We start from the raw sequence: 12,880 nt of genomic DNA on the forward strand, positions 1-12,880 counted from the left end.
AAGAATCCATTGCTACAGTTTTATTAGAATTAAAAAAATAATTATTACTTTATATACTTTAATATTATTACTAAAATTATTACTTTTGAAATACACATTTCATAACATATTTTACAATTTATCTATTAACTTAAAAGAAGGAAATCGAAATGTCACATTTTATAAAATAATTTACAACACGATTTGAATGGAAAAGAAGATGAATATTTTACAATATATGTTTTTCTCGGGTAGGCGTATGATCATTTTAAGATTTCCTTCATAAGAGTTTCGTGAAAAATTTAAACACATAATATTTTTAAACTTTCGAAAAATCAACATTATATATATATATATATATATATATATATATATATATACACTCATGTCCAAAATTAAGGTCACAAAAATGTTTTTCAAAGTAGTTCTAAATGGCTACCAGTAAAATTTAAACAAATTATATTTTATATATTGTGAAGGACCGGTAGCACAATATTAACCTTTGTTGTGGGAAATAATGTTGTTTAGCATTAGTGTTTGAGGAACTACTGAAATTAGACCGTTTAGGCATCTGGGATTTTTGCCTGCAATTTTGTGAATATTGTGAGAATGAGTTCTCATGAACGTTTAGACGATTCCTTGAGATGGAGAGCCGTTGGCAGGCTTGAAGCTGGGCACTCTGAAGCGGAGGGGGCTCGATGGTTACAAGTGGCACCGAAAGTGGTATCTAGGATGTGGAATCATTCCAAACAAGTGATACTGTAACCAGGAAGGCCGGTCAAGGCCGTCACTGAGCAACGACGCCTGCACAGGATCTCTATTTGGCATTAAGCGCACGGCGGCATAAGCTGTCAATGGCTCCTCAACTTGCTCCTGACCTTGTTGCTGCGTCTGGAATAAAAATTTCCAGACAAACAGTATACGGACGTCTAGCAGAGAGGGCCCTTTATGCCCGGCGACCAGTTGAGTGCGTCCCTTTGACTGCATACAACAGAAAAGCCCGGTTGTTGTAGTGCCGAACACATCAGTTTTGGGCACAGCAAAAATGGGTGCATGTTCTTTTCAGTGATGAGTCGAGATTTACCACACAAAGAGTAAATCGTCGAATCTTCATCTGGAGAGAGCGAGGAGCTCACTATCATCCCTCCTAGGCAATGGAAATCGACAGATTTGGTGGCAGAGGTATCCTTGTCTGGGGTGACATAATGTTGGGCAGTCATACACTACTGCACGTCTTCGCTGCGGGTATTGTCAATGCACATCGCTATAGGAATGAGATCCTTGAAGCCTATATGAGGTTGTTCCGGGGTGCTTTTGGCCCAGAATTCGTGTTTATGGACGATAACGCGCGCTCACACAGAGACCAGATCATTGACGATTTTCTTGAGGAAGAGGATATTCGACGTATGGACTGGCCCTCGAGGTCTCCGGTTCTTAATCCTATTGAACATGTTTGGGATGGTCTCGGAAGAGCCATTGCACAGCGTAACCTCCCTCCTAATACACTCTAAGAGTTAAAAGGCGCGCTTTTGGAAGAGTGGGCTTTGCTGCCCCAAGCATTTATTGACATACTCATAAACAGTATGAAACCTCGCTGTGAAGCAGTGCACGGTGGTCATATTTCATATTAGACAGGTTTTTCCCGAGATAAATGCTTTATCTCTGATTCATAATGTAACCCTTTTTGATATATCCTGTTTCTTAATTCCCAATTAAAATGTTTTCCATGTTGTTATGCGTCTATGTTCTTTCTTCCATTGTAATGTACCTCTGTGCCAATTTTCGTGGCAACACAGTGAATAGTTTTTCATTTTTCGCAGATTTTATGTTTGTGACCTTAACTTTGGACATGAGTGTATATATATATATATATATATATATATATATATATATATATATATATATATATATATATATATATATTGTAAGTATTGTATTATAACATTTTATGAAAAATATTATGCTAATTATTTAAATTTAAAAATAGCCTTATATTAACTATTGACATTCTTTAACAGATACATCTGCACAACTGCAGCCCAAATGATTTTATTTTCCTGTCAGAGAATTTGCATTAATCAATTCAAAATTATTCGATAACAAAGAAATCTTAGGGAAGAATAAATAAATTTTTTTCGTTGTTTTAAAAATACTGGAAAATAAAATTGAATCAGAAAAATGTAAATAATAAATATTTAGAAAAACACTTTCACTTTTTCTGGAGCCAGAATGTATAATATAGGAATTTTCGTGCCACTAAGTAATTATTTTTGATTTATTTGAAATAAATTTTTTAATTAGAGCATATGCATTGTCATTTTTCAGACAATTATTATTTTTAATTCATGTCCGAAGAAGAGAAAGACACCTGAGGTAGTATTCCTCCTCCCGAATCTTCCAATTTACTCCAATGCAAGAACATAAGCCTTGCGAAGTCACATTTAACGTGTACTAGGCCTGTATATACGATGGGCATTTGGCTGAATCTGGTCTTGAATTGGAGAACTTATCACGAGATCGCTGAGGCTTAAGATGGTTTATGAATAATTTTCATAGCATAATGAATTTTTGAGAAATCTATCAAAACATTTAAAAATTGAGTGAATTCATTATAAACTTTTACTAATTACATCTATTACTATTTATTACTAATTACCTCTATTTATTTTTAACATAATTTTTATAAACAGCATTATGAATATAGCTCAATATTAGTTATATTTAGAGATGCATAATCGACGATTTTTTGAATAACAAATAATATTGCTATTGTTATTTTTAAATATGCGTTCCAAACACCTGTTATTTCAATCATATTATTAATTGAAAATTATTACTTAATAGTAAATATAAAATTTATTAATTGTAATTAATACTTAATTTACTAATTTAAGTAACGTGTGATTGAATTAATTTATCTGTTTCAGCTTACTTCTTAATTTTTTTTTCTCAAAACTATTTATTTAATTTATTTATTAGAGTGAACCATTTTCTGGAAAAGATGAGTTAAAAATATATGTCATTTCTTTAAAATGTTTACTTTAGTCCCATATTCTACCAACAGATGCCGCCAGCAGTAAACTGAGTACATGTAATCAAAGTCAATCATGTCATGAGCAATTAAAAATGATCTGTATGGAATAGTGCATCATCAAATACGAATATCGGTCACTCCCGTAAAGTGGAGTGGTGACTTCGCACTTTCCAGTGAAGCCTCGCACTTTTCGGTGAAATCACCGCTCCGATAAATTTCAGTGATAGGCAATTCAATGATACGATACGATAATTCCAAAAACCGGTCCGTTTACTTTTCAATCCAATCACAGATTTCTTTCGAGAGCTTCCATTGGACAGATCGTATCGATTGTTACTTTCCAGTGAAGTTACCGCTCCGGTAAATTTCAGTGATATCGTATCGATTGTAACTTCCTAGCGTGATCCAAAACCTGTAATCGAAATTTCATCAGTAAGATCGTATCAAGGATTTGAATCACACCCATCTTTGAAAAGTATTGATCACTTGTATTTGTGACTTTTTGATATTGGTTACGTAATAACCACTCTGAAAATATTCGGCATCCCTAGTTATATTCAAGGCTTGCAGAAACACCTTTTGCCAATGCATTATTGAACTTATTATTCCAAATCATTCAGCTTATTAATACAGAAACATATTATTTTTCTCCCTTAATAGTGTTCATATTACCACTTTAGTACTTCTCATTTAATGTCATGCATTATTATAACAACATTAAATAAAATAAGAAATTACCAAACGATTTCTGAAACGGCCCATACGTTTCATCACATCCCAAAAGGAACAGATTTTTCCTGAGCTTGACATTTCTATGCAGGCAACAATCGAAAATCGTTAGTGCTAATCATATTAGCGTAACTCTTTTCCAGACTTATCCAAAACTAATTTAATCTGGTTAAAGTTTCCGATACCGCCGAAGATATTCTGATTGGATTTCGACAGCCTGTAACTGCAAATTGGTGCGTTTTTTTATAATATACCTTTCCTATTTTTCAATAACAGTTACTGACTCTTTAATTCAATGCTTCCAAACTTGTCTAGGTTTCTTTTAAATTTTGTAAGTAACTGTTATAGAAATTTACGTTCAAATCTTTCCAAATACTATTTTAACGCAATGACTGATTATTGGCAAAACAATTTAGTCCATTATCGCAAATCAATAATGTATTATTTTGTAAATTATGCTCAGAGTATAGAGATTTGAATCGAATCAATATAATCTATAATAGTTTGTAAAAGACCAATCTCCATTTTTCTGCAAAAATTTAGTGCTTCATTCGAAAACATTGATTGATTTTATGCTTGATAAAATTCCTTAGATACGAAACGCTTCTTGCAGATTCAATGTATAGAACCCAGTAGTTTTGAATATAAATACAGTAGACTCCCGATTATCCGCGGGCGGGCGGGTTATCCGCGCCTGCCGCAATAAGTTTTTTTTATGCTTCCAAGCAAAGAGAAAATGCTTCCAAAGCAAGAAGCAAACACTAAGACTGATTTCTTCAAAAAGGTGTAGTTTTACAGTTATGATTTTGTAATTACATAATACATTACAGTATTAAAACAGTACATATGTATTCATTTTTCTGTGCATCCTTGAAGCTTCTCGTAAGTGCAAAGCACTTTTATGTTTTCATTAACAAAATGCATTTTAGGTTAGTTTTGAGTGATATACTAAAATATTAAGCATTAGTTAAATATTTCCTACTGTTTATTTTACGTTTTATTGCACATAAAACGATTTTTCAAAGTGGGAATGACTGTTTTCTCTTTTGCTATACCCGCTCTTTAGCTTTTTACGGATTATCCGCGATTTTTGTTATCCGCGGCGCCCGCGCCACCCAATTCCGCGGATAATCAGGAGTGTACTGTATCGATATTAGCACCTTGAATATTAATAATGTAATTTTTAGGATATTTTTAAACATACTGCCAATCCAAAAAAATCAAAATCATGACATTTCGTCTGAAAAAAATGTTTTGTATTAAGTATTTTTTTAAATAAATGTAATAAGAATTTCATAATAATAGTTATATTAAGAATATTGTTAAGAGTAAGTAATAAAAAATATGAAATTGACGATTTGGGAAAAACTCATTTATCTGCCGTCTCTAAATATTAGGAATGAAATGTACATCTCTGATAATAATACAAATACTGTAGTCTGTGTAACAATCGCTTGCACGTAGGCTCCGTGCATCTCAAGGAAATATGTTCCACCATCTGAGATTGGATCCACTTGTTTAAACATTTATGTATCCTCAAAATTTCTGAGTCAGCCACCTCATATTAATGCCCTCAGAATGGCCAAAGGAATTAAATAGGTTATATCATTGGAATTTTAACCTTGCTGTAGATTACATCCATAAAATCTTAAAGACCATTAATTTTGAAACTCAATAAAACTTTTACAAAAAGAAGTAAATGCTCTGGCATTGTATGAATTCTATGATGATGCTATGATGTCATAGTTCTACGTCAAACTTTTAAAAGCGCATCTGGTGTCAAAGAAGCATACGTAATAATAAAGCAATACTGCTAAAAGCAAGTAAAAAGGTATATATATATATATATGTAATTAAAAGATGATGATGAATATTGTCCGTCATGCGTTATTCATTGCCTACGCTATTTAGAGCTTCAATATTCCTTGCCTACACGATTCCGAGTTTCAAAATTCCTTGCCTACATGATTTCGAGCTTCAATATTCATTGCCTACTCTATTTCGAATTTCAATATTCATTACCTACGCGATTTTGAATTTCATTATTCATTGCCTACGCTATTTCGAGATTCAAAATCCCCTAGTCAAAACGACATCATGATCTCACATGATAAAAGTTCGGTATTCCGTTTGCTGAAATTACAAATCAATGGTTATGAGCTTTCATGTCTTCTATATCAGATTTAAAAATGATAATCTATGTATGAATTTCTAAGTGTGCCCGAATATGATCCCAGAATAAAGGATACACTGTTAGAATTACAGCTACTAAACAGACACAGATATACTTTTGAATGAGTAAAAGCGCGTGTTAACAAATGTTATTGAAACTTTTATTAGAATTTTAAATTAATTAAAAACTGATCAATGTTTGGATGTCTTTTTGATAATGGAAATTAAAATTAAATGCAAGTTTTTTTCCTATATTTTAGTAATTTCTGAAAGATATTTTTTTGGATAATTTTCAACAATCAGTTACATTGCTGCGCCAACATTCGAGCCTTTTTTCATGCTTTTATCAAATATTGAATATCGTGTTTTCCATGTTTTATTAAAAGCTAACGAAAAATGAAGTTGTTTTGACGAAAAATCTACATAGTTTTCATGAAGAATATGAATGCTATGTTATATCATCTCAAATATTTGAAGACAAATAAATTACACAGTTGCGTTTCTAATTACTCTTCGATGTTAAGGAACTTGATTCTATCGGGCCTGGCCATTCTATGTGCCACAATTTGAATCTTAATTTATTTTTCAATGAATCCTGAAATTCAAGTTATGCATCAGAAATCCAATTTAAATTAAACAGAAATAAACTTTCTGGTGTGCCAGCTGGTCACCAAAAATAAAATATATGATATAAACATTTATGAAATCAGAGAAGAAACTTATTGAAGTTGGAAGATTTGTTATTAGATTTTACTTATTTTCGCTGGGCCGGGATAACCTGGTTGGTCGGGCATTGCATTCACGAGTCGTGGGTTGCGAGTTCGAACCCCGCAGGCCTAAGACTCCCCATCTGTGTGGTGGCTGGCGCGAGTATACATTTGTTCTGGTCTAAATTACGGTCTGTGGAAGAGTGAATGAAATGCATTAATGAAGTCTGCCCCATAAAAAGAGCTGTGACGTGTGTGTAGCTAAGACGTATTCTTGTCCCTAGATGGCGCTACTGAAAAACAAGAGACGCAAGACGCATCCTTGGCTTTTTATCACTGACTTTGTCAGTGGGCTTGTGTATGAAAAGTGCCGTTAGAAACATCAACACTTATTATTTCAAATAAAGGCATAGATATGTTTATCTTAAGTAGCACCATTTGCTGGAACTTATAATTCCCACGTACATGAAATATTACTAAATGTGAGTTGTCAAAAACTCATTAACTGTTTTACCTTTAGGAATCTACAATGTTTACTGTTCTCTTTTTTTTAATCTTATTATTGGAGCGCCCTGGATGCTCTTTTTTTTAGTATTCTTATACGAATTTTAAACAATATATTTCAGAAATTAATTTCATTTTCAATGTTATTTCGCTTTAATCTCGGAAATATATATTCGTCGCATTCTACGCGTAATTTGTTTATTAGCTGGAACAGATAATGCTCAATTATCCTCCACTTTCCCCAAAATGATGGCTCTGTGGCTATTTATTGGCATTAAAGAAAAATAAGCCACTTCAGTGCATTCAACATAGAACTGTTCCAGTGATTCTGAAAGCGATAGATCGTTCCATCTAAAATGTTAGAATAATTATAATTTTTTTATGTGTTCTACAACATAGGAAAACCAAATTTAAACAATGGTAGTCATACACTGAATGGTGTGAAATTAGGGTGATTCCTGCATTGGTGATACTTACACATTGACACTACTAAACTTTTAACTTTTGAATTAAATGTGCCTAATTTGCAAATCACATTCTAGCCAAATTGAATACTTTATACAAAAGGATAATCATAATGAAATGAATATTTCTTGCAAAACATAGCATTAAACTTTTTAAAAATATGTATTCTTTTGTGAATTTAACGTAATATGCTTATTTCTGTTTCATAGAAATATTCATCATATTTATGTAAGACAAATACCTAAAAGTTGGTAGGCTATATAAATCCAAACTACTGGGTAAATTATTTTATATTTCTATATTCTTGTCAAGATGAACATAGATGCACAAGCAGGTAAACTTCCCATTAATATATTTCATCCAAAATCGTATATAATCTAATGCTTTGGTATAGAAACCACGCACTCATTTTCATCCGTTGAGCATTTATGGCTTCAGACGGATTGGTATTATACTAAAAAATCTTTTAGATGGGATTTGGCATTAGTGTGGTCTGAAATGTGGAGACTCAATTAACTTTTGACATCAACTTATTCTAGGATCAATGTTATTTTCATTTATGCTTCGTATGCAAAAAAGTGCAAATAATAGAAAAGCACATTCTTTTGTAATCAAACAATTCCTTACCTTTTCAATTTTTTTATAGCTTATGACAGCATTGTTTTGAATGATTGTCGTATTAAATAAGAACGTGGCTCCATTTTTCGATCGTTATAATTCATAAGCGTAGCTCCATTTTGTCGAGACAATTGTGCAATAGATTATATCCTTCATTATGTCGATAAGTAAGGAAAATAATAAGTATGCGATGTTTTCTTCTTTTTATGTTGAATTAAAAAGCGTATGTGATTCGGAAGTTTCATAAGCGATTTGGTTCTTTTTTTTTATCTTTTTGAATAATATATTCATTTATCTGATTTTTTTCATGAATCATTATCCTTCAATAATACATAATACATTTCATTTAATAATACATACAAACATTGACCAATCTATATTTAGGAAAGCCAGTTCATTTTAATCCTACATTTTCAAACTTTAGAAATTGTTCGTTCCTAGCATTCATCAGATATATTGGAATATTCTACTATCTGGTACTCTCAATCTCTGGATGCTCATTTAAAAATAATTTTAAAGTAAAATGGAAAATAATTTACTTTGCCCAAATATGGAGCTTTAAAAAAATTTAGAATTACCGGATTTATCTCTTTCATCTTAGTCGAACTTTTATCACATTAATATTACGAAGTACAGGTGGTTATCAAAATAATGGAAATACCTGTGAATAAAAGTGACATCTTTGAATGCGCTTCGTAAGCATTAAAATATAATAATAGATACCAGGTTTTTATAAATAGTAATGTATATATTCTGGTAGTATGTGTTGGCTTTGTTAAAGTTCTGAAATTCTTGGAATTTTTTCGAACGCGTAAAATTTCGGACCACTCAGATTTTTAAAGAAGCCAAATTGTAGGCACCGTCTAGTTGGAGCAAGTGCGAACGAAACATCCCAACTTTTAGCCATTTCTAGAGAGGTACGATATCTAAAGTCATGACAGCATACACATAATGCGGCAAGACAAGCTCGGCAAAATAAAATAGTGAGCGGAAAGAGAAGCTCAGAGAAAGAGACCGACGGGTATTGAAGCGGATTTTAATGTTTAAAAATCGAACAATTGCAACAAAAGTGACCTTAGAGCTCAATATCTATCTGGATTCTCCAGTGTCAGTGATTACAGTCAGAAGGCACCTTCATAAACAGAACATTTATGGCAGAACATCAATTCCCAAGCCACTTGTCACAGATAATAATAGTAAATGTCGTCTACAATGGTGTCACACTCACAAAATTTAGTCGATTGATAAGTGGAAGAAAGTAATATGATCTGAGGAATCGTGTTCCACACTATTCCCTACAATAGGATGGGTTCACGTTTGGAGGACACCTGCAGAAAAATATGATCCTGATTGTCTCATTCCAACTGTCAAGCATGGAGGTGGATCTGTCATGATATGGGCGGCCATGTCGTGGTGTTCTGCTGAACCAATCGTAACCCCGAAAGGAAGGATCACTGGAGAGAAGTGTAAAGAAATTTTAGCTAACCAGGTCCATCCTATGATACAAACTTAGGTTCCTGCAAGAGATGGAATTTTTCAGGACAATAATGCAACTATCCTGCAGCGAGACGTGTCCAATCATGGTTTGATGAACACAAGTATGAAGTTAAGCATCTGCCTTGGCCCGCACAGTCACTCGACTTCAATATAATTGAAAAGTCATCCTCTATTTGCGAGCGTTCAATACGGGATAGATATACTCCATTCGCATCTCTCCCAGAACAATATCTCCAGGAAGAATGGTACAATATTCCTCTAAACACTATTCAACACTTGTATGAACGGATTCTTACGCGAATTCAAGCTGCATTACATGCCAAAGGCGGTCCTACACCATACTAATTAAATAGTTTTTTTATAAATTTATGGTGTTTCCATTATTTTGATAACCACCTGTAGCAATACACATTAAAATATACGTTTTCTTCATATTTGTTTAAAAGAATTGAATCATAAAAAAGAAAGGATTCAATAAAACATTTAATTTTTAAGAAGAAAAAAAAAGAAGCAGTACTCAAGTTAATAATAACACATTGATTTTTCTATGAGTAATTTTGGGCTTTAACAACTGAAATTATTACTTTTAAGATACGAGAATTATTCGGAAAATAAGATTCAATTTCTTATAAAACTTAATCCATCATATACTTTTTTCAAATGCCTTTTTTTCATTTAATTCCGTATGTGTTTTTCTATTTTTCTATACAGTTTCCCTATTTGTTTTAATATTTATCAGAACGGACTGCAAGCTCTTTTATTCCTAAGTTACAGATATCTCCTGCCTGGGAAAATAACCAATTTTTAACTGCTTCTTCTATCTATTTATCTATGGCGAAATACACGCAGCTGAGAAAAATTTTTAGGTAGTGGGATAAGTGAAAATTGCTCTTCGCCAAGTTTGAACTGTATGGTAGATGGACAATCTGTTTGCATCCAAAAACTCTGATCAGTTTTTGAATTCTGAAGGGCATGATAGGGTCAGGAAATGTTATGCAGCAAAAAAATTCTAAATGCTAAAACGCCACATCTTTTATTCTATATCGCACCTCAGAATTTTGACGTAGCAAAAAAAAGGTACTCCACATATTGTTGTTCTTTGTTGCACAAACTCTACTGACAAGACTCAATGTCTGTTGAGTTGCACGGTTACATAAGATTGGTTGCTGGAGATTTCCTGCTTAGCCGTGACGGATTGATGATGTCGTCTGATGCCATAGCATTGACTGACGTTTAATCTCTGGGGTGTATGAGAAATCACATCCCACGCTCTTTGAAAATGCTCTCTAAAAATTGATCACCTTCCTTATCACCTGTTTAAAAAATTTAAAGCATAAACCTATCCTTATACTTGGTGTTCTTCAGTAAAAATTCTAGGTAACCAACGCCAGCACAATTTGGAAAATTGCAAATATTCGGAGACGGTATTGTGCAGAGTTGTTATATCCATATTCAGAAATTCCAATGCTAAAGTTGAAATTGAGAATCGCCGGTCTTCACGAATTTTTTATAGTAGAAGTAATGTGTTCCAAAATTAATTCTATTCATTATAATGTAATTAATAATGTTCTTAGTATTAGGAATTCAAACTAGTTTCTTTTACAAAAAAGATTTATACAATAATAGAAGCAATAAAATCAACAATTAGGCAAGTTATGAATATGCTTTTGATAATCTAATGTTGAAATATACATTTCAAATTTTTGTTAGTTAATTAAAGTTAACCTCATTTGCATTGATGAAACTCTTCCTATTGAAAATGAAAACATTTTCGTGTTCATTATTAAATAATATTGTTACGAATCTGTGATGCTGCTACCCAGCATAGTTGGTTCCATCATCAGAAAGACCGTTTTACAGTCATCTGTATTGGACGGAATCCGGGTGTCGCGTCGGAGGTCCCAGAGCGTGGCGACAAACGAGGCTACCATTTAGCGACGTTGGCGCCAAAATAGATTATACCCGAAATATCGAGAATTTTCCTGATCCGTCCATTGGGAACCGATATACACCTCGAAAGTTCCTGATTGGTTGAGAGGCTTCTAGCCCCGCCTCCTGAGACCTATAAAAGGAGTCAGTTTGAAGTTGTCAGAGGTAGAGTAGTCGAAATCGACGGTGAAGAACGAGTCTTCCAGAGATTAGCAGAGCAGCGACGGAGTCAAGCTAGTGCTGAACCAAACTGTGCGCTACTGTCTGCAGTAGAGTCTTGTTGTGTGCACGTCTCTCGACTGAAGATAATTGTGTGCTGTATATAGTTGTCGTCTTTGTGCTGTCCTGTGTGTCTTCGTGTAAATAAACGTCGTTGTTTTATTTTCTACTGCCGTCTGCTGATTGAGCGTTCTCCACACCATATAACTTCCACTATCCAAACGAACCCAGAAATTTCGTAACAATATTTATCTAATAACAATAAAACAGAGTGTGCATATATGTTTAAGTGTGCTTGCTTTTGTGTGGACATGCATGTGCTAGGGTCATAAAGTTCAAGCAACTATTACAAAATTCCGTTCAAATAGACTTTGGGGAATGGGTACCCTTAAGCAAAAATTTTTATTAATTAAATTCATTAAAATGAATGAGTTTCAAGTATTTTCTCAATGTGGCAAATGCCAAGGCATGAAAGTATTAACTTGAAATAAATGTTTTTTTTTCCCTTACTGAACTAGACGAACAATCGGAGGCTTAAGAAACATACTCCTCTTGGTTTGATGTGGAGATAGGGTTTGGCGAATTTGGATGTTGATCAATATATTCCTTTTACTCAAATGACGCAAACAACTTCATTTGATAATATTGTTTTTAACGAAGAATTGCGTATTAATCTTCAAAATACAACGAACATCCCGAGTTGTTGCGCCAATTGGCCCCAGAGGTCATTGGTGATATCCCCGATCAAGCCTTGAAAATTTACAATGATGGGAGCAAAATGGAGTCTGTAAAAACTTGAAGTGACATATTTTTAAAATCAAGAAGAGGGGAATCAAGGCATTGTTTTAGAAACCCAGACAACATCTCAGTTTTTTTATCTGAACTTCTTGCTATTAACTGAACTTTGGACCTTGCTTTGGAGACTGATAATTCCCAAATTTGGATCCTCAGAGACAGCAAGAGCTCAATACAATACTTAAAGAACTGGCCGCACATTCTTGAGAAGTTGCGCCAAGACATTATTTCC

The 12,880-nt window shown here is 33.4% G+C and overlaps 1 protein-coding gene across 1 annotated transcript in view; it reads right to left on the reverse strand.

Moving 5' to 3' along the window:
* Positions 1-681: 681 nt before the first annotated feature.
* The window catches only part of LOC129956714 (uncharacterized), a 30,335-nt gene continuing 18,136 nt past the window's right edge, over positions 682-12,880 (reverse strand). The window contains exon 5 of the mRNA XM_056068648.1: positions 682-870. Coding sequence (XP_055924623.1) covers positions 682-870 — 189 coding nt within the window. The remainder of the gene's footprint in view (positions 871-12,880) is intronic.

This window comes from Argiope bruennichi, chromosome 11 (assembly GCF_947563725.1).
Source record: "Argiope bruennichi chromosome 11, qqArgBrue1.1, whole genome shotgun sequence".
NCBI lineage: Eukaryota > Metazoa > Arthropoda > Arachnida > Araneae > Araneidae > Argiope > Argiope bruennichi.